Source organism: Girardinichthys multiradiatus, chromosome 22 (genome assembly GCF_021462225.1).
Source record: "Girardinichthys multiradiatus isolate DD_20200921_A chromosome 22, DD_fGirMul_XY1, whole genome shotgun sequence".
Taxonomy (NCBI): domain Eukaryota; kingdom Metazoa; phylum Chordata; class Actinopteri; order Cyprinodontiformes; family Goodeidae; genus Girardinichthys; species Girardinichthys multiradiatus.
The window spans coordinates 28253114-28278224 of NC_061814.1; the positions used below are offsets into that span (position 1 = coordinate 28253114).

Below are 25111 nucleotides of genomic sequence, written 5' to 3' on the forward strand. Positions count from 1 at the left end.
AAGCCAGGTCTCTTGACTGCAGTTTGTAGACAGGAGATGAAAAAAGGGATAATGTATCCTCACCTTTCCACTGACTTTCCACAGATTGTGTCCCACTTATCCCTCAGTTCACTCAGCATATCGTCCAATTTCTGCTTATCATCCTGAAGAGCAGTTTTGTCTTTCAGAGCCCGCCCAGTTCGAGCAGTGGTGTCGTACACAGAGTGTTTGCTACCCAGAGCTTTCTGGAACTCCTGCATTTGAGAAAACAACATAACACAATTTAAATCAAGCTCAGAACAGTCAGTTTTATTGAAAAAGCAGACAAAGACATTTTTGTAACTTCTGCTGGAATGTCATTAGTGTTCCAATCTGTGTGTGTTGTGATTAAGATGAAGTGCTAAGTGAGGCACACACAAAAGGGGGTCAAATCTCAGCTACTGCTCCAAAGAGATTAAAAGTATCCAATCCCTAATAGATTTGGTCCAGCCCTGGATTATGATAGGATTAGCTCGATCTCCCTACATAACAATGCAAACAAGGCAAGAACGAACAACACAATAAACACATTTATGAATAATATATTCTAATAATGCTGTGTTTTCTGTAAATAGTCCTAATTACTGTACTTTAACTTGTGGACATGACACTTTAAACCTGGAGCATTAAAGAGCTGCTTTGTTAATTTAATTTATTGAGATGCACCGATCAAGCCTTTTCTGCCCAATACTGATTCCTAGTTTTCTTTGAGGTTTGACCTGCCGATATCAATTTTGACCGTTTTAGATTTTTTTTTAAATCCGTTAACATTGAAGGAAATTGTTGAAAATTTGTCAAAATTTTAAAAAGAGACAAAAATGTGCTGCAGGTTCTTGCATAGAGAAAGCAGTTTTGCACCAACAGAAAATTAGGTAATGACTGGATTATTTTACATCTATGGATCACAGATGATGTCTGCTTCGTTCATCTTATTTTTATTAAAATTAAAATCAAACAACATTCTGCTGTTAGATTAATTTATGGACAAAAAAAGGCTACAAATATAGAGAAAAAAAGGATTTTATCATCTGATCACCAACCATAGCCAACGAAAGGTCTGTTTTGATCTCTGGATGACTGATTTGTGCATCTCATGACAAATATGTTCGTATGCAGACCATTTTATTAAATGAGTGAAGTCATGAATGCTATTTATAAAATATAAGGAGAGGATTTAGCAGGTTTAACTTCCATAAAGTGGGTTACAAATTGATTTGTCACCTTGTGCTGTGCCAGCTGCATCTTGATTTTGTCAGGATCGTTGGCAATTTCCACTTCAGAGTCCAAGGCCTTCTCTGATTCATCCATCCACTCCATCAGTTTGTTGAAGGTTTCATGGAACTGAAGAAACATTAGAAACAGTGTAAAGAAGTTAGAAAAATTTACTATTGTATTTGATTTATCTCAAAGTTCTGCTTTATGTACAAATGATTAAGCTCTTGCTCAGAGGAAAGAAGTTATCCGCACTAATAAAAACAAAGCTACAGCATGCAGACAGAATATTACGCAGGCCTAAAATACAGTTTCCAATGAGCTTTCCAACGATAATAAAACAAGCCTGATAGTGAAACAAGCCAGTGCCAGACTCAATATAAACATGCATAAAGCATTACCTGCTTTGCCCTCTTCCTGGCATCATCCAGCAGGCGACCTCGCTCCACAGACCTCTGTACCAGCTTCTCCCAGCGGCCCTGCACGCTGAGTAGAAGGTTCTTGATCAGCACCACATCCTGTTTCTGGCTGAAATACTTCAAATGCGTGCCCGTCTTGTCTAGCTCGATAATGTGCTCTCTGTGGGAGTTCACCTCGGTCACAAACATCTGCACAAACACAAAGGAGAGACAAGGTTTTATTCCAAGAATATATTCACTAATGATACACAATGTAAAATATTTTTATTTTCATCACGATTAGTTTTCCCACCAGAGGATATGTCTCTCCACACATTACCTTATGCTCATCAATTTGAAACATGATGGTCTCCAGAATGAGGGAAGCAGGAGAAACCATGTTCAGCGTCTGTTCTGCCTGGGTTAGCCAAACAATAAAATCCTGAAGAGAGTTGTGAAAATCCGTGGCCAGTGTTAAAGCTTCTTCAAGTTTTGCCTGTGGACACAAACCACCAGAAAGTGTTGATTTATCTGCATCCACAAACACTGTTCTAACTATAACCCACAGTTCACCAATCAGTGTTGCAGCTTTCCCTGTTAACAGATCTGGATGGTTCAATGGCGAGGCTAAGAGGCAATGATGAGCTTTTAATTGAGGAAGAGAAACATCCACAGTGACCCCAGCAGAGAGGGCTCGGTGCTCAAAGTAACACAACACTACAATGCTGATGAGATTTCTGATTAATAAACTAAACAACACTTTCCAAATCAATGGGTACGTTGTTAAATATAACACTGGACTTTTAATGTCAGTGCATGCTACAAAACTCTGAAAAATATATATTTCATGCTTTAAATTTGCCTTTTGTGCTCTAGACAACAAAAGCTTCACATTGACTGGCAGCTCTGCGCAGCTCTAAAATTTAGCAGACTAAATTCCAGGGAACAGCACCAAAGTCAACAGGAAGAAAGAAACAGCAAAGACTCAAAGAGAAAGACCCAATTTCTGGAGTGTATAACAGTAAAGGCAGTGACAATATGCAGGGCCTCGCAAAAGTATTCATACCCCATAGACTTTTTCACATCACATTAAAACTACAAACCTCACTTTCTATTATTGGGATTTAATTCAATTTACAATTAAATCTGGTCTGCATTTTGGGTAGCCAGTATAGACTTAAACTTTTCTAGAATAATTTGTGGTATCTATTACAATAACAATAAAAGTGACAATAAAAGAAGTAAAATATTTATCACTGTCTTTTTAAGAATACATTTATGCTGGCCTACGGTGACAGCCCTACAAACACAAATACACAAAGTTGTCTTCCTGCAAGGAGGTGAACATCTGTTTATCCATCTCTCAAATCTTTTGGAGCCCTAACAGGTTTTCTGCCAGGATTGTTCTATTCATTTTCCCACCAACTCTGGCCAGATTACCTTTTTGCCACAAAAGAAAGCCCCCCCCCCCCACAGCATGATGCTGCCAACAACCACACATAGCAATTTTCATGTAGGCCAAAAAGCTCCATTTTAGGTCTCATTTTCTAGTCCTTTATGAGATGTTCACAACTTTAACCCTGACCTGTCTTCAGGATGCTGTTTGTTAATTAATGTTTTCTAACAAACCTGTTCACAGAAGAGCTGCATTAATATTGAAATTCAATTACAAACAGGTTAGCTCTATTGTAAAATTAGGTGAATTCTAAAGGCAATTGGTTGCATTGGACTTTATTCGTGGAATAAAAGGAGCTGCTTACAAAATTCACATCAAAACTTTCATGTTTTTGTCTGTGAAAAAATTGAAAACAATGCATCATTTTTTTTACATCCCATAAAATGCAATGTGACAAAATGTGAAAAAGTTCTAGGGTGTATGCACATTTTTGCCACATAAAAGCATAATTCTAATTTATTATGGCAAAAAAGAGAACATGTGATTCTGAATTTTCCAAATGAAAAATAAATAAATATCTGTTTTGATCTTAGTCAGATCATCACTAAGGGAAAAAGTACTGCTCCACCTTGACAACAACTGCACTACCATGATCAACAGCCTAACCACATCCTGAGCGTCTTGCCAGCACTTACTCCTTTCATTATCGACACTGAGATTAAAGGCTTTAAGCTGCAGAGTCAGGGCTCAAGTGTTTGTCAGTGATACCTCCCTGGGACTAGAGGAGGTGAGTCATTTCTGCTCAGAGCAGTGAAAGCCATTCACTGATTCCCCACCTTCCTCTCAGCAACCTTCGCCTGCACGGCTTCCCATTTCTCCTTCAGGCTGGCGAGGTCCTGTTCCGTGTTGATGTCCGGGCCCTCGGGTGTCATGGCAAGAAGCTGGCCACCCTTGTCGAGCAGCTCCTGATACAGCTCCCCTTTGGCCTCAAAGGTAGAACACAACTCCTGAAACAAAAATAAACATGGTGGCGTGAGGAGAGTTTTTGTCAGTGAAACAAAAAGTTCAAGACAGTTTGTTTGTCAGCAGTTAGGCCAAGTTTCATCCAAAAATGGACAAAGAATGAGCATAGAAAGGCTGCTTGAGACTCCAAGAAACATGTTTCCAATAGATATTTAAACAGTTTAAAGTTACCAATTTAATAAAGTTATTCTTTCCAGAGAGTTGCTGTTTTTAGTTCTATCAAATGTCACCATTTGTATTTATTTAGGCAACCACTGCTGTTAAAGTGTCTCCATTACTACGAGCAAAAACAAAGAAATAAATAATTCCACGTTTAATTAAGGTCAGGCATGGACGAATCAATTCGAAACACTTAACAGACTTTTTTTCGCCCTCTGCGTGTTGTGTATTTTGTGGTGTCGCTTAATTTTCACACTTGAGATACAACACGGCACAGACACAGCCACCTCCTTGCCAGCCTGCCATCTGCATGCAGCCTTTCATATTGTTAAACACATACCAGATGGGCGTTAAGCTGCTCCCGGGCCGTGTCTGGTAAACCTCCCGCAGCCTTTGATGCCAACAGCTGACGTTCCGTGTCTTTCAGCCATTGCTGCATATCTTCTATTTCGCCATGGAAACCCTGGGCCTACAACACAATACAACCTGGGTCAGGACAAAAGGTGACTCTCACACACACACGCTGATTGTTAGAAACCTGAGGTTTGGGAGGAAAAGGACTGAGTTAATAATTCCTTCACTTCATTCCTGATGTATTCGAGCTAAAACAAATTTAAGCGAACAGTTCATAATATATTTCTTTCTTTCAGCCTACCTTTTAAATCTAAATAAAGTCCCAATTTTAAGCAAGATAAACCTTTGAGATTGATATAATTTAGTCCTCCTTAATCCCTCTACAACCAGACAAACTTCTGTAATTAATAAAATTCCCTTCCTTCCATCAAAGCACTTGTCCTGAAGCGTCAGTGTCGTCATTAGAAACACCACAGGATGCCAAAATAACGATGAAATGACGGGATGGGATCATTCATCCTATTAGAACTTCGGGATTTTGTGGTAACATACTTGTTTCCTTGGGTTAAAACTAATGGATCACAGTTTATAAAAGTTAAAGTGAAGTTTCTGTGAAGTTAATTAGGACCTGAAGCAGAGACGCTTCAAGCTGTTGCTTCCTCTGGTCAGTCTTCTCAAGGATGGCCTTCCACCTCTGGTTGAGATTCTCCAGTTTGCTCTGCAGACTGGAAGCTTCCTCTCCAGCGCTCGACTCGACCAGTTCGTTACCGGCTTTGTTCACAGTCTCCACAGTCGCCTTGTGAGCCAACACATCTATCTGGAGGACCTGTAGAGGAAAAAACAGAGATAACTGCCAAAATGTTTGAGAACTGATGGTAGGCAGGTCATTAGAACTGTGTGAAAATAATTTAAACCTTACACAAGGACAGATATACTGTACATTAATTGTGGGGGTGAACTATATATTCACAAAGAAATACTCTAATGAAGCTGTTTATGTCACACAATGATGCAAAAACAAAAGATGAAAGTAGATTTGTCATACATGATGTTTGGCGAGCTCTATCTCGATGGCTTTGGGGTCTCCTGCAGCTTTTCGCTGTTCATTGAGCAGTTCTTCCGTGTGGCTCATCCAGGCCAGCAGCTCGTCCAGTGCATGTTGGAACTGGCCCAGTGCCAGCAGCCCCCCCTCCAGTTTGTGCTAGATTAATGACAGATTGACCCATTAGATTTGGGATTCAGTTAAAGCAATTTAATGTCCAAGTCTGCTAAAGATTTTGTTCAAGTTTCTATACTTCAAAAAACAGATGCAATTTATTTCATAATAATTAAGTATGCTAAAACAGGATTTAATATTAGAGGAATGGCAAAAACAGATGTTTTTATGATTTATCAATGGTTTTTGTTTTCATGCTTTTTTTGTGGCACTAGTGGCCTTCCTTTTTGAGATTCTTTCAACTGTAAGCTGACAGGAAAGGGGTGGAGGGAGGTGGAAGACATGCACCAAAGGTCGCCTGGGCCAGAAGTCAAACCTGGAATGGGCTGGGTTTAAGACTAAAGCCTCTGAATGTGGGTTGCATGTTTTACCCCTGCTCCACCGCCAGCCTATTTTAAAACACCTTTTTATGGTAATCACGAAATAAACTTTGCAAATCTGTGACGTGTAGAAATTATGAAGAGTTCAATTTATAAAGAATAACATATTATCTAAATGCTTGTTAGGCAAGAAATAATTTAGCATATACTTGTGATATTTTTTTTTTGCATAATGTTTATGTAAAAACAACTGATTACAATTTCGATCAAAAATTTATTATTTTACTACATTCATTTAACAGGCATAAAAGTCCAAAACTTGACACGTTCTGGTGACGCTTTCTCTCCAGTCGATTCTCCACTCTGACCTGTCGGCTAATGATCTTCTCATCCAGGTTGTCCCAGAGCATCTTGAGCTCAGACATCGGCTCCTTGATGGCGCAACAATCAGCCTCTTCTGTCACCTTCTTCAGTAGAAGGCCAGCCCGATGGTTCAGGCGCTCCATCTCGATCTGGAGCTGGTAGGCTTCACCTTTGAACTCCTGACAAAAGGAGCGGCATCAATTCAACCAGTAAGTCAATACAAGCTCAAAGACATGCAGAGAAAAGCATAGCTGTTTGTTTAGAACAGTGTTTTTGTTGCACATCAAAAGGTGCAGAGGAACCTTTTCTTTTACAAAAATGTAATGAACTGGGCCTTAAAAATAAACACAGCTGATATGAATACAGCTGGTGTGTAAAACATCTGCAGTAAAAACATTTTAGAGCCCAGGACAGAAGAGAATCATCAAGCTTTTAGAATATAACAGCGGTGAAAGTGTTTTATCATCCACTTTACGACTAAATCATCAAACTGTACCTTAAGTTCTACGATCTGCTGCTTGACCGTCTCCAAGTCTGTGCCTACAGGGGACATTGAGTCCAGTTTGTTCTCCAGAATATCCACCCAGTCAAACATACCCTGTGTACAAAGTGGGAAACCATTGTTAAAACAAAGCTTAGTCCAAATAGAGTCATGTTTCACTCCTGTTCATCTCATTTCATCCATAAAAGTTCAAGCTCTTCTGCACAGCCTAAAAATAGTTGAACATATACAATAAACTTAAAAAATACCCTACAAACTAAAACCCAGAGTTAAACCAGCTGACTTTATAAGACTTTATAAGAACTTCATAAAGAAGTTAAAGCTGAACAAAAATAAAACAACACTGTGATTAGTGTTTATTGTTTCTAAATTACAAGTCTTCTGATAAAATGTTATATCACGCAAATCACCCATTTGAGTTTAAAATCATCCAGCTCAATGTTTGTGTTTAGCTTCCACAAACATAAATAAAAAAGTAAGTACTTGAGAATAAATAATAGCCAGGAAAGGAACGGATAATTGAAAATATACATTTTTAAACTACATTTTAAAATTTTGGCAGTTTGTGCTCATACTTGCAGACCATCTTGAAATTGCACAGCAGCCTGCATAGCTTCTTCCAGTCTCTCTACTCTTTCTTTCCAGGTCTTATTGAGATTCTCCCACGCTGAATTCACCTGGAAACACAAAACAGTTCACGTGTGATCACACAAATGCTTCACAGTATCACCAAGTTAAACTTCTGCGTAAGAGATGCGTAAAATGTTATTTGTTACCTCGTCCACACTTTTCTTTATTACAGGCTTGTCAGGTTCTCCACATGCAGTCAGAAGCTCTGCACCCTGGTTACGAACCACATCAAGTTCCTCCTGTAGCCCGTCGATTTCCTCCTTAAATCCCTTTAAAATATGAAAAGTTTTTTTTTAAGGACAAGTCCTTATAGGTTTTATCATCTAAGGGTTAATTCAGAAATCCAGTCATTTTCTTTCCACCTCCACAAATTCCTGTTGCTGCTTGACAACAGAGGGGTCAACTCCAGGTTCCTCCAGCTCTCGCAGCAGGTCCTGGCTGTCTTTGATAGTGGCGATGAGAGCACAGTGGTCACACCAGAACTTGTCTGCCAGGTCCATCACGTCCAGCAGCTTTGCTTCCCGCTCCTCCAGCAAGGCCTGGATGTCGTTCCACAAGAACACCATGTGGTCCAGCTTGTCTTGAACCGCTAGAGTAGAACATTAAAGGCTCACAAATATGATAGATAGAACATAAAGGCTTTGACAGATTAATGTTTTCGGGTAAGGTGCACAGATGTCATTTTGATAATTTTGTTGTTTTTTTATGAGACACTGAACTTTTCTTTAACTATTGCACATTCACTACAACTTAGAGATAAACCACAAAATTGGCACTTGACTGAAATCTTAAAGGGTTCTGACCTGTGACCAACTGGATGGAAACTTTTTCTATCTATGAATTCATTTGAAAAGAAACAATATATACTATGACAAGTACAGATATGTCCATCAGGCTGCGAGAGAGCGAGAGAGAGCAATACTTAAAGCAGGTAACAGGAACAAAGTGCAGCTAAAGGGAGTTTATCTCTTTTTGAGATAAAGCCTGTTTTATAGGAACTGCTCTTATACGCCAAATATATATATATATATATATATATATATATATATATATATATATGGCCAAAACTCACCATAAATTGACCAAAAACATGTGATCTGTGCATCTCTACAATACAGATTCAACAGATTTTTAAGTGCTGTTTTGGATTATTAAAGCAAACGTTTCATTATATTAATTCAAAGAAATAATGCACATAAAAGAAAAGAGCATGCAATAAACAGACTTAGGGATACAGCACATTCAATACCTTTGGCAGATATGTCTTTGTCTGCTCCTTCGGATCGTGCAATCATCTCTTCACCTCGATGCTTCAGTGTCTCATAGGCTGGCTGCAGTTTCTCCAGATCCACAGAAACAGCCTTGTTTTCAGTAATCTGCTCCTTGATCTTGTCCACCTCTACTGAGATGGACGGAGGCTGGCGCAGGCGTTCGGCAATTCGTTCCAGGGACTCTATCATTGGGTCAATCTTATCATGGAACTATAGCCAATTCAGAAAGAAACTCCTTAGCCAGAGGGTAAGGCTCCTATATTTTTTGTCACACACTGATTTATCAAGAACAAAGATCATTCATAGTATTTTTTTAACAATATATGTCCAGATATACCATATTGTAACAACTGACAATTGTGTTTGGTAGATATTTCTTGTTGATCATTTTTTTAAATAAACTTAAGCAATGATGGTACAACAGGGGTCAGAGTTTGGCCAAAAACTTTTCAGGACAGTAGTGAGGTTTTGGGGGTCTCGCTATGCAAATATCTGAAAATGAGCATGTCAGTGATTCACCTGTAACCTAAACCTTGACCCCAAGCATGTCAGATAAACAGTAAGCTTTAAATGCATGCTTCACAGAATAGTTGCAATAACATTGAAATGGAGTTTGCACATCCTTGTAGTTCTGGACAGATGTGCAAAGGAGGATCGACTGCTAAAACAGTTCTGCTATGCAAATAGCATCTCTCTACAGCTACGCAGTTTACCCACATTAAAATGATGCATTATGCATGCATTTAAAGAAAAGTACATCTATATTTATTAATATTTCTTTAAATTACATGGTTATACATAATTGCATTTAGCTTTGCATTCTGAAAGACCAAAGCTCTCTGTGTTATGCAGATTGTGGGGAAAATAAATACTGGGGGTAAATAGTTGGGGGTAATTATGACACAAATGAAGAAAAAGGAAAAACAACAAACTAATATGCTGCTAGCTTTACAGAAAAATGGGTCAAGGATGTCATATAAGGCAAATTCATCAACATTCCAAAACAAACAGACAGAGACCAAAATTTAAGCCGCTCCAAACCTGGGTGGATTTGGAAATGGCTTCGTCCAAACTGGCAGCTCTCTCCTTGACATCAGCCTTTAGTCTGGTGTACAGGTGGTCGGCAACTGTGTACTTCTCTCTAATTGGAACTCCCTCCACTGGGCTCAGTTCAAGCAACTGGGGACCTGTCTTATTCATCTTGTCGATATGAGGTTTGTGCTCGGCAATCAGTTCTCGCATTTGCTGAGGAAGATGTCAAAAGTTAATTTTTTATACCGAATTAAGTCCTAATTAGCATATTGGTTTCTTACCCTGAGCTCCTCCTGTTGTTGTCTGAGCGTTTCATATTCGATGGCAGGTGGGGGCAGCTGGCTGAAGGTGCTCAATGTTTCCTGCAGCCACGGCCACATTTCTTCATAGGTCTCCCAGAACTGACCAGCCAGAGACTGCGCTCGCTCCAGCTGGAGACAGCGCTCTGAATTCAGCTGACTGACAATGCCGTACTTATCCAGAAGGGTCTGGGTCTTGGCCTGATAAAAAAAAAAATAATAGAAAATACAGAACCTCTAGTTTTTGTGTACCAATAATAATGTTTTAACAAATGTGTTGGAAAAAATATATTTGCCTTCAGGGCTTCTTTCTCTTCTGGGTTTTTGCTGCTCATGATGGCCATTCCAGTTTTTACAATCTCATCCACAACATCTTTGTGCTTCATGATGTTCATAGAGAAAATCTAAAAAAGCAGTCAAATAGATCTCAATGTCCCATAACAAATCGGTTCAGTGTTTGTTTTTTTGATTACATTATTATGCGCAAACCTTCTGTGTTTGGAGTTGGGCTGTAGTTTGGTCATGCTCCAGCCTGATCTCACCCATTGACAGCAGCTTGCCCTCAGCATCAGCCAACCAGGACAGTTCGGTATCTGCAGCCTGATCAAACTGGGAAAGGAAAATATTAAATGGCAAAAAACAAAGCAAAAAAAATGAAGAAAGTACTGAAGTAACAACCAACTTGATTTACCCGCTGAGATTTGAGGATGTCAGCGTTGATCTGGTCGACCTGCTGAGTGATGGTGTCAGAAACGACTCGATACCGCTTATTATCTTCAGTCACCAGCTTGTCCAAACTCTCTCGAGTGTGCCAGGGGATCAGGTCCAGGAGTGAACTGCTTAGCTCATTTAACTTCTCCAAGAGAGGCTTTTGGTCTTTGGTTTCTTTCAGTAAGGCCTGGATAACATTTAAGACAAACAAATTGAAAATAACATAACTGACTCCTTACCTTAGATATTTCTTTAGAAATTCCTAATAAATGTCTTACTTTCTGCCTGTTTTGTGAATGAATCAGCTGCTCGCCCACTGGCTCCTGATCAGCAAAGATCTTTATCTCAGCCTCAGCTGTCTCTAACCAGGTGTTCAAGACCTTATGAGTGTGATGTAGCTTTTTGGAGAGACACAAAACCCGCTCCAGTGTCTTCAAAACATTGTCACTCATGGAGCTAATCTCAGCATACTTTGTTTTTATTCCGTCCAGCTTGCCTTGGATGATGACCACCTCTTCACCTAGAAAAATAAAATAATAACAAAAACTATAATGCATTTTGTTGTTCAGCATGGAAATAGAGGTTGCTGGTAGCTTTGGTAAACCTGAAACCCCAATAACCTCAACCTAATAAAAACTGCTAATTTACTCCTGGTAAAGACGAGCAACAATCCTTGAAATAAATTGGTCTTTTATCCTAGTAGAATAACCTCATCCTAAAAATATTTTAGAAATTTAAACTTGGATTTGGGTACATTTATTGACTGCAGGGGGAAATAATTCATGTTAAAAAAATGTTTTTTTAAACTAAATCACAATTCTTTTTAAAACATTTTTTTATAGTCAAACAAAATCACCATTATAATTGGTACCGCTAACAATTCAATTAATATAAATTTTACTGAAACTAAGTTGATCAGTTCTAATTAGAAATCCATTTTTTCTCTCCCCCTCAAGTATAAATATATGACAGAGGTCTATTTTTACAGCCTGGATGAGGATGTTCATCTTACTAGCATGCAGTCAGCTGCAACTGTGTGCCGGCTTTAGATCAGTCTAAGATTGAGCTTTTTGGCGACAATCATTACTGGTTGGTTTTACTGTGAGCATGAATATAATGTGTGAATATTTATGTATGGTGGATGACTCACAAACTCAAACAATACCAGCAGATTTTGAATAAAACGTTTGTAAACTCTATCCAAAAACTTGAAAATGAGTCACCACTGACACAAACGTCACCTTCTTTAACGGCCATCTCCGTCCCAAGACCTAAATCCTATTGAAAATCTGTTGGGTGAATGAATTAGAGAAGATCCAGAACTCTGGATGATCTGGCGAGACTGTGCAAAAACGGAATACTGTTAAATCCTCTCTCTGTATGCTTCAGCCTTGTGAAATGGTACAGGGGAAGAGAAAGTAATCACTTATGGGCAAAAGGGGGCTGTACAAAGGATTAACAGCAGGGGTGCCAATAATTGTGTCACTGGTAAGTTTGTTAAAAACAAAACATTGCTGAAAATAGATTTTTTTTTTCCCCCACCGAATAAATGTAAAGCTGGGATTTAAACATATTGTGGTAAATATGTAGATTGGAGTATATCTTTACCAGAAGTGAATAAACTTTCCTGTACCATGCCCTTCATCTGACCACTCATCCATTTATAATGCAGGGAACTATTAGACCAAAGAAATGGGAAACAATTTCTTCAAATAATGCACCTGACTGAAACCTTAATTTTGTCAGTTTTTATTACAGAGGAAAAATTGTATGTAAAATTCATTTTTACCGGCTTCTAAATAACTCATGAAACCTACTGTTGTAAGAGAATAACACACCTGTTGTTTGCTTCAGGAGCTCCATTCCATTGGAGATGGCTTGGTCAACATTCTTTTTCCTTAGCACAATATCACTTTGCATTGTCTGAAAAGAAAGATCTCAGGAAGTCAACGATGAGTTCAGAGACATGTGACAAACAACACAGGGCACATAAATCACTGATATGAGCTGAATGATGATGTAACTTAAAATAAAAAGTAATGGTTGGCCTGAAGAGGAGAGTATACCCGCTGTTCTGCCAACTGCTTTTCAAGATCATCAGACTTGTAGTCCTCCACGGACACTTCCTCCAGCTTGGAGTGCACCTCGCTGAGCCAGTTAATGAGAGCCACTTCGTCCTCTCCAAACAACTGGGCGTTGGCCAGTGCTTGCTGCAGCATGTCAGCCTTCCTCCTGCATCGCTCCTGGAGCTCTATGTAACTGGCCTGGGTGGCATCCAGTCTGCACTGAACGAACTCCTTCTCTTCCACAGAGCTCATAGTTTTAAGCATTTGACCCAGACTGACAGCCTGAAACAGGTCTTTACTGTGACCCATAATCTCCTCTTCTAAGCCCTGACCAGGGGTGGATGGAAAACGGAAAAACAACCAAACATGACACAAAAATATAAAAATAAAATTAAACCAATATGGAAATGGTTGACGATGGAAAACGTAAGATTATAAAAGTAAAATGAATGTAACTGAAATAAAAAAAACTACAGCCGGTGATGTAAAATAAAATAAAAATTAAAAAAAGGATACAGTAATGAAGCAAAAACACTGATATCACCTTGTGCCGAGCGATCTGATCCTCCAACTTGGATGTCTGAGTGCCAATTGGCTCAGTGTTGGCCAGATGTTTCTCCGTGGCTGCGAGCCACTCACTCAGTGGCTCCAGAGTCTCATGAAACTGCTGGGTGACCATTAAGATGCTTTCCAGTTGCTTTAGCCTGCCATATGCATTAAAAGAGGTGCAGAAAATATTGTTTACAGTTGAAATTTAAATTGAAGATAAGGACCAACGTGCTGCCAATCACTTGCAAACAGACATAGAGAGGAAAGCTCTGACAGATAAATGCAAAATAAACAGAAGGCTTAAAAATGGGAATATGCTTAAGAGGAAGAAAAGGTGTCCAGAAATGTCATATTCTTCAAACTCAAATTAAGACAAAATCTCTGTAAAAACTGTTGAAAGCAATCCATAAAAAGTCCCATGTGCAGTTTGGGGACACAAACAAACATGTGGAGGACAATTCCCTGGACTGATCAGTTTAAAATTTAACCTTTAGGCCTGCATGCAAAATGCTACGTGGGTTCCAGTAGACCAACGAACCTATACCCATAGTCAGAGTTACATTAGAATGGTTTAGAATAGGGATCTTCAATGGACTCCAGTCCTGAAGAAACAGTTTCTATCAGCTTTATGATCTGTTTTTGCAACAACACTAAATCAAATAGTTAGATCATTAGCAGAACTCTGTAGAATTTAGATTCTGAGGAGATAATTCACCCATATGATTAGAGTGCACTGAATCTAAATATTGCAGGACTGGTTGAGTTTAAACCAAAGCACATTCATGTGTTAGAATGGCCTGATCAAAGTCCAGATCTAAATCCAATTAAGAATCAGTGACAATATTTGTACACACTTGTATAATACTTTGAAAACTACTATCAGTTTTGTTGCTCCATAACAAAAAAGTTCTATTGAAACAACATGAAGCTTATGGTGGTGAAGGTACAACATGTGAAAAAATTAAAGGGGTGTTATTAGTTTTGAAAGGCAGTTGAAATCATGATTTGAAATGGATAGATTGTACATGTGTTATGTACATGAATATACAGACCTGTTTTCAGCTTTCTTGAGCAGATTGTCCCACCTCTGTCCCAAGCATTCAATCTCTTTGGTGATCTTCTCCTTGTCTGCAGCTTCTGCCAGTTCTGCAACCTTTCCTCCCTCGTTTTTTATGAGCTCCACAGTTGGCTTTCGGTCGCCCAGCAATCTCTGTAGGAGCTGTCAGCAACAAACAAAGCAGGTGAGTTATTTGGGGCAATAAGCAGTAAATCTAACAGTTGCAAATTAGAAGTTAATTACACAAAAAGCTTTGTGTTACTCACTTGTGGTTAACAATGGGTGTCAGTTAAGATGAATGGCAAAGCAAATGTTTGTCGTTTGTTTTGGTGTTGAAGTGTTAAGGCTAAAACAGATTTGCTTTCGTGTTTATGCATATTACGCAATGTATTTAACACTCACTTTCTGCTCTTGTATCTGTGCCTTAACCACTTTGAATTCAGCAGAAGGAGCCTTCTGATTGGCCACAAGCTCTTCAGTATCGGTCAACCAGCTGAGGAGGGACTCCAGAGCATCCTGAAATCTTCCACAGTGCAGCAAGGCTTCATGCAACTGTGCTGAACGCTCAGCAACCTGCAGATGTGTTATAAATATAGATGTGTCACTTACTTAGGAAAGACTTGTAACACTATGAAGGATATTCTTATCCAAATATGTCCACATATTATAACAAATGTCCAAAATAGAGTTCTAAACTAATACAGCCATAAACTAATACGAACTGAAACAACCTTTTTATTAAGAGTATTCCACTTAGAGTTGATGGCGTCCAGATCATCCTCAATTTTTTTGGTGCTGGTGCCTTTTGCGGCATTCTGGATGAGACCCTGCCCAAGTGAGTTGATTTCATGAAGCTGTGTCTGCAATGGATCAATGTCTTCTTTCTGGAAAGCCTGAAAACAAAGTAAACTAAGTGAATGCTGATTTCAAATTAAAAGCATTTATATAAGGTTAGTCTTTTTTGGTGAATTTTAAATTTATATTGACACAAGAGAAATGTTAGACTTCACTTCAAAATATAACTTGTTGAATTATGATAAAGAAAGAACAAAGCAATTATATTTCAGTTATAAGTTGGGTCATTAAAGACTGTATGAGGTTAAGTCAACTTATGTACCATCTGGTTCTGTAATTTCAAATAGACCAAGACATCCTTTGCAAAGTTTAACTATATTACTCTTGTTATTTCCCTTTGATATTTTAATACAAATTTATCAATACAGATACATGTATTGCTCATACTACAAGAATTAGCTGTTTCACGGATGTTTTTAACTTTTAAAAGACATGATATGCTGTGTATCAAATAAAAGTATAGTTTAGATTACAATGAAACTCAAACTAACCCTAAACAACTATTTTGATCACAACCATAATGAAAAAAGACAATATAGCTTTCTTGACTATTCCTTTCTTTTAACGTTAATCCAACAAACTTTTTCAGTGCAACTGTGCAGCTACTCTAAATAAACCAGCATATTGATGAGAAATTAATTAAATTATATAGAATTCCCTTAGTAAAATAAAAATGTCCTTATAGTCTCTTACAATAATCTCCTTTGTATAAACAATAGTAAAAAGTAAAAAAAAATCTATAAGGTTCTAAAGTTATATAAAGTTTGATTAAATACATAAATAAACAAAGAAAAAGTTGTTGCTAAAAAAAGATGCTCCCCAAAAGTGCCAAACACTTCTATGATTTGATCTGGTCTTGAGAAACATGGTTACAACATCATCACCTGAGATTTATGGTAAAAACAATCAATTGCCAGTAGAAGTTGCTAAATAAGAAGTTGCTAAATAATAATAAGCAAAGCAGATTTAACAATTAAACCACAGTTGTGACTGATATCCAGACTGTACTGCTGGGAAATAACCTAATTCACCCATCATGTAATCAGATATGTATGAATCCAGGCAGCCAGGAACAAACTTGTTTAAATAGATAGATCATTAACAGAATTGTGTGCTGGACAAGCTAATGAGAAAATAAAATTTAGAAGTGAAGAAACATGTTATTTTTCGGCACCTGTGGGGAGAAAAAACCAAAAGGTTCAAGTTCAGGGCATGCAGCAATAGCGTTCAGGAAGGCCTCGATCTCTTGTTCCCCTGCATTCTGGTATGTCTGTAAACTTTTAGGCAGACAGGCCTCCAGGGATTGCAGGAACTCCTCCAGCTCCTCCATGTTATATTTGGACGCCCCTTGCTGTTGCAGAGGACATGGGTCTGTTGGCTGGCAGCTGCCTGTGGGTGACCCTACAGAGTTTCCATATGTCTCAGGCTGTGTCACTACCACACTAAGCAGCTCAGAGTCATCCTGAGGTGATACATCTTCCAGCAGCTCAGCAGTGCTTAGCTCATCGTAGTCTGTTAAAGCCCGGGAACGCCAACCATAGGTACCATTTTGAGTTCTGGAAGTTGATCCCAAAGATGACTTCCCTGTGGAGTATTTATGCTCTCCACTGCTCTGACTGTCCTTTTCATTAAGCTTTACCACAACAGATTCTTTCAGTCTTGGCTCCTGAATCATGCTGTTGCTGTGGTAAAGAGACCGGTTGTCCCTTACAGGCGAGAAAGGAAAGTCCTCCTGCCCTGAGCTGAGTGAACACCCTGTTTTCAGATCCCCAGAGGTATGCATTGCCTCTGAGGATGACAAGCTTCTTGTACTGGGGCCTGTTCTTCTGTGGGATCTGTGTGTGTGTCGGTCCCTCTCCACAGAGGGACTATAAAGGCCCGAGTCCTCTTCAGAAGTAAGCGAACTGGTCATACTCTGTCCCCTCCTGTCACCAACAGAGCCAGGCCTTTCCCCGGTCCCAGAACACAGCGTCCCACTGCGGCTGGCATACTCGCCCAAATTATTTGCAGCAAAAGTCCTCCACGATCTACGGTGATAAGGATAATCCTTCTTCTCTCCTCCGTGAAGACGTGACTTGGAAAGCACCGTGTCGCTTGTCATGTTCCCATTGAGTTTGAGCCCGTCGAAGACCGCTCTCTCATCCAGAACTGCAGGTTTCCTAGTCCGGAGTTCAAATGAGCTAGAAGTGGAGAGACCCCCATTCCCACAGAGGCTGCTAAAATCCAGGGTGCGGTGTGTGTAAGGTAAAGTTCCCGCAAAGTGTCGCAAAGAGAGGCTTCCTTTAGACCCAGAGTCTATCTGCTCATTGAGCCGCACGGTGTCGTATATTGATCTCTGGGGCACATAGCAGTCATCAATGTTCAGGTCCTCCTCCTCCCCCTTCCCAACACAGGAAGGGTTTTGTCTGAGGCAATCGGGTCTGCTCAGCGGTTTGCCCATTACTAAGACAATAGTTACTGCTCAATGCTCAGAAAAGGTTTAGAATGTAAGTAAATCCTTGGAGGTACAAAGGCTTGTGCTTTAGGGCACACTGAGTAATGAGGTCAACATACATGAGAGGCAATTGTGTGCAACATAATGTTTGTGATCACATAAATAAAAAGTCAATAAATCCACACTCCATATCCTCTTGTCTTTTTAAAACAATTAAAAAATTTTGCTATTGAGGTAATCTCCATAAAAAACTTTTATAAATACATGCCTAACCCGATACACACTTTCAAAGAGCAGCTATATTAAATCTATACACTCCAAATTAAGAATCAGAGTCCTGCCTTTTCGTAGAGGCACCTATTCCCAAAATATTCCTCCAGGCTTTTGTCAAAACTTATTGTCTGTGCCTCCAGTCCCAAGTGCTTCTTTATTCTCCCAAAATCTTCACAGTATCCAATTTAACCAGATGAAAAATGCTAAAAAAAGTATCCACAAATCCAGAAGGCTCTGCTTAAAAATACAAGCAGCTCTGAAGGGAGCTGGTACTCCCGGATAAACAAAAAAAAAAAGCCTGCCCTTCTTCTCACAACGCTCCCCTCGCAATGAAAGACACCCTCCTGGCAGAAGGTTTCATGCCCCGCCCCCACTCATTATTCAGACCACATCTGCCACAACTCCATTTGTGCTGCGAGCCGCTCCAGAACATGTTGATTGGTGGACATGTGACCCCTTTCCCCCCTCATTGTAATTCCCTCTCATTTCTCCCCGGCCCATATGACTTCACTTCTAAGCCATCCTCTGCATCCTGACAGTCACTTACTTTCAGTCTTTCTTCTTTCAGCAGCTGAGGGAATGGGGAGGGGACAGCGGCACACACGAGCTTCCCACACAACGTACAAAACCAGCTCACAATGACATCACAATATGCTGAAACAGATACACGTTTTCCCTTTTTTCTCTCTTTGCCCTGCAGTTGCCGTGGACCCTGCAGATATTGTTAATTACTGAGGAATGCTGAGGGAGGCACAGGTCTCAGGTAATTTAACACCAAAAGCTCTGGCAAGTGTGATGAGGGTTTTACATCCAGTAACCAATGTAGTAGGAGAGGACAAGAGGAGATAGGGAAGACATAAAAGGAATTTATTGTTGATATCTGCACTACAAGGGGCTGGTTAGAGGTTTATCCTCCACCTAACTCACCCGCAAAGATATGAGAGGAGAAGTAAGGAGGATGTGGCCAAAGATAAATTAGCATTTGGATCTAATACATTCTAAGACAAAAGGGATATTCAGCAGCTGGAATCTGGATTCCTATTTTATTTAGACAACTAACCAAAAAACTATAATGCATTTCCTTCCTTTTTAAGGCTGCATTTCCTGTTTCCTTAATTTTAAGACTACAACACCTGAGCATCCTTTACTAAGTTGTAAATTATGTTGTTTTTTTTACATTATTTTAGGCGAATTGTTTTTGACAAAAGATTCTAATGAAGATCTGTTGACATAATCATTCATCAGCTACTGAAATAAAGGATTCAGTTACAGATCAGAGTCAAATATTTAAAAGAAAATCATCAATGAAGTGTGCTTTTAAGAATGATGTATTCTGTTTATATTAAGAATATACTGAGATTTCTTAGAAAAACCAAATACAATGCTTGGAAACCCAACTTGCAATGTCAAAGATTCTTGAGCCACTGTGAGTTCAATACCCAATATGGCTGCCACTCACATAATCAGTGTAGCTGACCTACCAACACAGATGACTAACTTTGTCAAAACTGCAGGAATAAGACCTCTTTGTTTGCACTGCCGACAATTAATTTATTGCATTAAATAACAGACACATACTGCTCTCTGTTTCCGGGCAGGTTCCATAACAAGTTTGCATAACTAATATGAACTTTTCATAATTACAGCGTCCACACTGAAGACCTGGTTGTGGGCCCAAGTGGTGCATTCACTAATTTGCAAAATTAGATATGGAGATTCCAACTGGCATGTATTTAGCATTTCAAGAGCACATTTTAATGGCTTGTGTTGCTACTTGTAGTTAGCACCACAACAATTACAACATTTCACTGTTTTCCAATTTGCAATTAAAACCTCTAATATCCGGGTTTTCAATTCTGACACAAATCGAACTCAGCATAGGCAACGTTAAATTCTGAGGGTGATCTTTTCTTTAAATGCTCTAGCCTTTTTGAGTTTGAGACATTATCTGTTATTCTAACATCAAAAGATGTTGTTTGTTGTTTATGCAGAAATGAATGTTCTTGTTATCACTCAATCAGAGATAAGCACATGATGTCACCATATTTTGCTAGAACTGAAGCTTAGACAAAAAAAGCTAAAGAAAGCAGTGTGATGTAGCACATTTCTTTTTAAAATGGCTTCAGTCTTAGCTGATGTGCTGATTTGATCATTTCTTAGCTATTTATTTGTTCAAAATTTGCATTTTTAAGTTATTTTTATTTGATGTTCAAATTTAACAAAAAATGCATTTTTGTAGATTGGGATTTCACTTAATAGCCTTTACTTGTTTCCCTATATTTACCTGTAAAGCATTTTGAATTACATTTTGTATGAACTTTTATTTGAAATAAAGCCAGGTGATTAAATCAGACTTAAAAATTAGCCTTTTGCTGAGTGGAAAACTAACCACTTCACAGGAAGGATGATGCATCTCTGCTCATATAACTGGCTTGCAGAGGTTTCAGGTTTCACCTAAAGGAAAATGTGTCATGATCTAGGGAGCAAGGAATAATAGATGGTTTCAGTGACACTTTCTTCTTATTTGAAGTAGTAAAACTATGATTCAGATGGTAGAAATTCTGATGTAATGTCTGAACAGTTAGAAAAGACGCCCACCTGCAGAAGTGTTGAGTCACTACAACTGACCTTTACACACATGAAGAGCTACATACACCAGGTCTTATGAGCTCTTGAAAAGTTATGAAACTGAATAAACACATGGAGTCTCTTTCAAAACTTGACCTAACAAGGTAACAGAGGAGAGAGACACAAGTCATTTAGTTTCTTTTTTTATCACTTGCTCTCTCTAAAGGCTCCAGTCTGATTACGGAAAACAAAACTGATTCACTGTTTGTTCCCTATGTCCTCTTGGTGCTAAGTATCATCAACAATGGGGACTTTCCACAAGCAGCTGAAGCAGTATGACCTCTCAACCCAGTGAAGTGACAAGACTCGGTACTGCTGTCAAGCAACAATTTAAATCAATCCCTTTTTCAGTAGATACCAACAAAACCAAAACTCCACTCTGGAAGCTGACACCGCAACCCCCACATTACCCCAATGATAATTGAATCCATCTATGCGGCATTGAAGTTAGGATGAAGTGAACACAGGAGACTCCTAAACTAAAATTTTAGAAAAAAAAAAAAACATGACCTACATCATAACACAGTCATTTGCTGTTTACATTGTTTTAGTGTAATGCAATCTAATACTATAAATAAAGAAGGCTTTCATAATTTAACCCCCATATATAGGTTAATCCTTTGACCGAAGGAATCAAATGGAATTTATGAGCTTTTCAAATATTTCGCATCTGTCTGCACATCTTGGTAATAGCAAAGGGTGCTTTGACCCTCACGGTGCATGAATTATAATTTCAGAGACAATAATGTCTACATCTCATGAAAATATTGTTTAACTGGTAACAACAGCTTAAAGGAAGAGGTTTTGGTCTTTACAGGCGTAAGTAAATGCAAATAGTAAATGGACTGAATGCAATGAATATATTCATTCATACACCGATACACTGATCAGTAGACAACTTGGGGTTACGTGCCTTGACCAGGTGCACTTCATTAAGTAGAAGGACAAAGCTGAAATTGAACCCACAAATTTTGGTTTGCAATATGACTACGCTGCCCACTGTGCCACAGTTGTTCCCCCAGATGTAGAAAAAAACTTAGAACAAAGTAATTGCATAACAACAACTTTGTCTATATAATCAAAGGTCTCAAAGAGTTGATTGTCAGAAATATTCTAACCCGTATTAATCTACTTCAAATTTGGCAATCAAACATGATGCTCTTTATGATATTCCCATAAATAACTAGCGTTCTATTTAAGACGCCTCAAAATATCTACCCACCAGTTAATAATCAAGAATCAAAATATCTGTTGTTATAATAACAGATCAGAAAACATCTATGTAAATATTCAGAGGTAAGGAGGCAGGCTCAGCAGTATTACTGAGAAAAGCGACACCCTGCTGGGAACCACCTGGCTGTGACAGCCTGTCCCGATTGCCCCCATCATTGCACATGGACCCCAGTGCTTTTGTGAGAACCAGATGCCCTGAATGATCCCCACAAAGGTCCCCAGAGGCCTGCTACGTATGCAGAAAGCCTACTTAGCAAAAAGCCTGTTAGTAATCTTTAGTTGAGATGCGTCTAAAATTCTAGAAAAATTCGAGAACATTTGGAAAGTTAACTTCAGAAAGATTTTAAGGCAGATTTTTAATACAAATATTGGGATCGATCAAATGGTTAAGATGTGTTGGGGCAGTTATTCAGCAATAGTCTGGTAACAGCAAAGTATACCTAAAGGTAAATTTAAGAAAATGGTGCTTATGAATGAAACCAAAGTCTGATAATACAAAAAAATCAAAAGAAGTCATGCTGGATTTTAAGGAAGACTTTATGTATAGAAATGGAAAGTTTCTTCTAAATGTTATACCTACATTAAACTAGCTTCCTATCTAAAAGAGGTGTGATGTAAATGTCTACAAAAAACACAATTTGTAAATTTAATATGGAGTACATCAAACATTATTGTGGTCCAGCTACAAAAAAATACATATTCAAGACCTACATTGATTCCACAAGGAAAGAGTGAATGCATGGTACAGCTTCAGATATTTTGAATTGCAAATTTGTTTTTTACAAACATACCTTTAAAGCATCCAGCTGTTGGTTGATCACATCAGTCTCCAAGATGACCGCCTCTTGGGATGCCTCCCTGTCCACAGCTCTGAGCAATTTATCTTCCACCTGATGAACTTTATTATACAGCTCCTCCAGCTTGGCAAGAGTACTTTGCACCTGGACCTCTCTCCCCTTGGATCGGTCCATGAGTTTGCCGCACTGCTTGCTCAGAGCGTTTAGATCTCTCTTCAGGCCCAAAAGGTCCGGCGAAGATTCAGACTCTTTTAACATTTTGGTACAACGGTCCCCAGCGTTGTTTGTGTTGGCCATTAGCTCCTTCAGCTCAGCCGTGAAACTCTGAATGCTCTGCAGCTGTTCTTTAAGGGTGGCCAAGTCTAAATCCACTGGGGACATGTTGTCGAGTTCATCGTCCAGTTCTGTGAAACAGGTAAACATCTCACGAATGCTGTTTTGGAACTGTCCGATACCTTGCAGTTTACTCTCCAGCTCTTGGCATGCTTCCTCCAGTTTTGTATTGAGGATGCTGTAGTCTTTTTCTATGCTATCCGCCTGAAGTAGGAGATCAGTCACTCCTTCAGTATCGGGGACATCTACTACAAGATCCTTGGCCAAGGTCTTCATGTGCTCCACTTGGTTCTGCACTCCCTCTAAACTCGTTTGTTGAGCTTTCATGTTTGTTAGGTTCTTGTTGCTGTGTGCCTGAACCCCCTTTGATTCAAACAAATCAACCTGCTTCTTAGCTCCTTCAAGCTGACTCTTTGCCTCCTTGTAGGCATCATGAAATTCTTTAACAGTGTGTGAGATTTTCTCCAGGTGTTCCCTTCTGACCTGCAGTCCTTCCACTAATTTGCCTAGTCTTGAACCAATGCTATCTTTCTCATCTTTAATGGCGTCAGTGTCTGTGTTGGCCACCTCCAAAAGGCTTTCGGCACTTGTGTTGAGCTGCTCCACCAATCCTCTGTGCTTGTCGACATCCTTCTGGAGAGCTTTTACCTGAGAAATGGAGCCCTTAATGGCAACGGGATCAACAGTGAGTGTGATACGACCTTCACTGGCTTCACAGTCCTGAATCCAGGAACTCAGCTTCTCTGCATTCTCCTGATACTTCTGAGATCTCAGCAGGGCAGCTTGGAGTTTGTCAGCCTGCTCTGCAGAGCTCTTCTTTACTTCCTCCCAGTTGGATGACAGGGTAGTGAGCTGTCCTTGTAGCGCCAGCTTTTCCGCACCGTCGGTACTCTGCAGCAACATCTCTCCTTTTGCAGTGATTGTATTGTAAGCTTCTTCATGTTCCCTGAGAGACCGCTGATGATTAATGTGCTCCTCCAAAGTTTTTTGCAGAATGTCCACTTTGGCAGAGATGGGCAGAGACTTATACTGGTCCTGAAACTTCTCGGCCAGCCAAGATTGGAAGTCTTTGGAAGTTTGATGGAACTGCTGAGAGCTTGCAAAGGTTGAGTTCAACTGCTCAATCAGTTTAGCTACAAAACGAGAAAATAAGAAAGCTAAAATACCTTTTAGATCATTTTAATAGTTCAGAGGTTTAGCCTGAGGAGATTTAACACAAAAAATGATAGATATACACAAATAAGAGTTTTGTGGCCGGTTGGAACATGCATTTTTGTGAAGCTTTGATCTGCTGATACAGATTTTAGCCAATTTCAACATCTCTTACAGAGCTACAAGCCACCGTTTTATTTATATCTATTTTTAGCAATCTTACCATGAGCCATCTATAATTTATATCCTGTTTGTGGATTTCAACTCTGCCTTCAACACCATCGTCCCAGTTCTGCTACAGGAGAAGCTCTCCCAGCTGAGTGTCCCCGACTCCACCTGCAGGTGGATCACTGACTTCCTGTCTGACAGGAAGCAGCGCGTGAGGCTGGGGAAGCACGTCTCTGACTCCCTGACCATCAGCACCGGTTCCCCCCAAGGCTGTGTTCTCTCTCCTCTGCTCTTCTCCCTGTACACCAACAGCTGCACCTCCAGTCACCAGTCTGTCAAGCTTCTGAAGTTTGCGGACGACACCACCCTGATCGGACTCATCTCTGATGGTGACGAGTCCGCGTATAGATGGGAGGTGGACCATCTGTTGGACTGGTGCAGCCAGAACAATCTTGAGCTCAACGCTCTAAAGACAGTGGAGATGGTTGTGGACTTCAGGCAGAACCCAGCCCCACCTGCCCCCATCACCCTCTGTGACTCCACAATTGACACTGTGGAATCTTTCCGCTTCCTGGGAACCATCATCTCCCAGGATCTCAAGTGGGAGCCAAACATCAGCTCCCTCATCGAGAAAGCCCAGCAGAGGATGTTCTTCCTGCGGC

At 39.6% G+C, this 25111-nt stretch overlaps 1 protein-coding gene across 1 annotated transcript in view; it reads right to left on the minus strand.

Moving 5' to 3' along the window:
- Positions 1 to 25111, minus strand: part of dst (dystonin) — a 141598-nt gene that overhangs the window by 17666 nt on the left and 98821 nt on the right. The window contains exons 55-81 of the mRNA XM_047351559.1: positions 22791 to 24262; positions 15308 to 15469; positions 14979 to 15149; positions 14572 to 14738; positions 13515 to 13674; positions 12971 to 13297; positions 12743 to 12827; positions 11183 to 11424; positions 10885 to 11091; positions 10683 to 10802; positions 10490 to 10597; positions 10176 to 10394; positions 9904 to 10107; positions 8841 to 9072; positions 7954 to 8180; positions 7738 to 7860; positions 7537 to 7638; positions 6956 to 7057; positions 6465 to 6638; positions 5606 to 5761; positions 5189 to 5386; positions 4547 to 4675; positions 3861 to 4031; positions 1969 to 2124; positions 1632 to 1838; positions 1240 to 1359; positions 64 to 233 (exon numbers count right to left, since the gene is read on the minus strand). Of these exons, the coding sequence (XP_047207515.1) occupies positions 64 to 233; positions 1240 to 1359; positions 1632 to 1838; positions 1969 to 2124; positions 3861 to 4031; positions 4547 to 4675; positions 5189 to 5386; positions 5606 to 5761; positions 6465 to 6638; positions 6956 to 7057; positions 7537 to 7638; positions 7738 to 7860; positions 7954 to 8180; positions 8841 to 9072; positions 9904 to 10107; positions 10176 to 10394; positions 10490 to 10597; positions 10683 to 10802; positions 10885 to 11091; positions 11183 to 11424; positions 12743 to 12827; positions 12971 to 13297; positions 13515 to 13674; positions 14572 to 14738; positions 14979 to 15149; positions 15308 to 15469; positions 22791 to 24262 (5911 nt within the window). The remainder of the gene's footprint in view (positions 1 to 63; positions 234 to 1239; positions 1360 to 1631; positions 1839 to 1968; positions 2125 to 3860; positions 4032 to 4546; positions 4676 to 5188; positions 5387 to 5605; positions 5762 to 6464; positions 6639 to 6955; positions 7058 to 7536; positions 7639 to 7737; positions 7861 to 7953; positions 8181 to 8840; positions 9073 to 9903; positions 10108 to 10175; positions 10395 to 10489; positions 10598 to 10682; positions 10803 to 10884; positions 11092 to 11182; positions 11425 to 12742; positions 12828 to 12970; positions 13298 to 13514; positions 13675 to 14571; positions 14739 to 14978; positions 15150 to 15307; positions 15470 to 22790; positions 24263 to 25111) is intronic.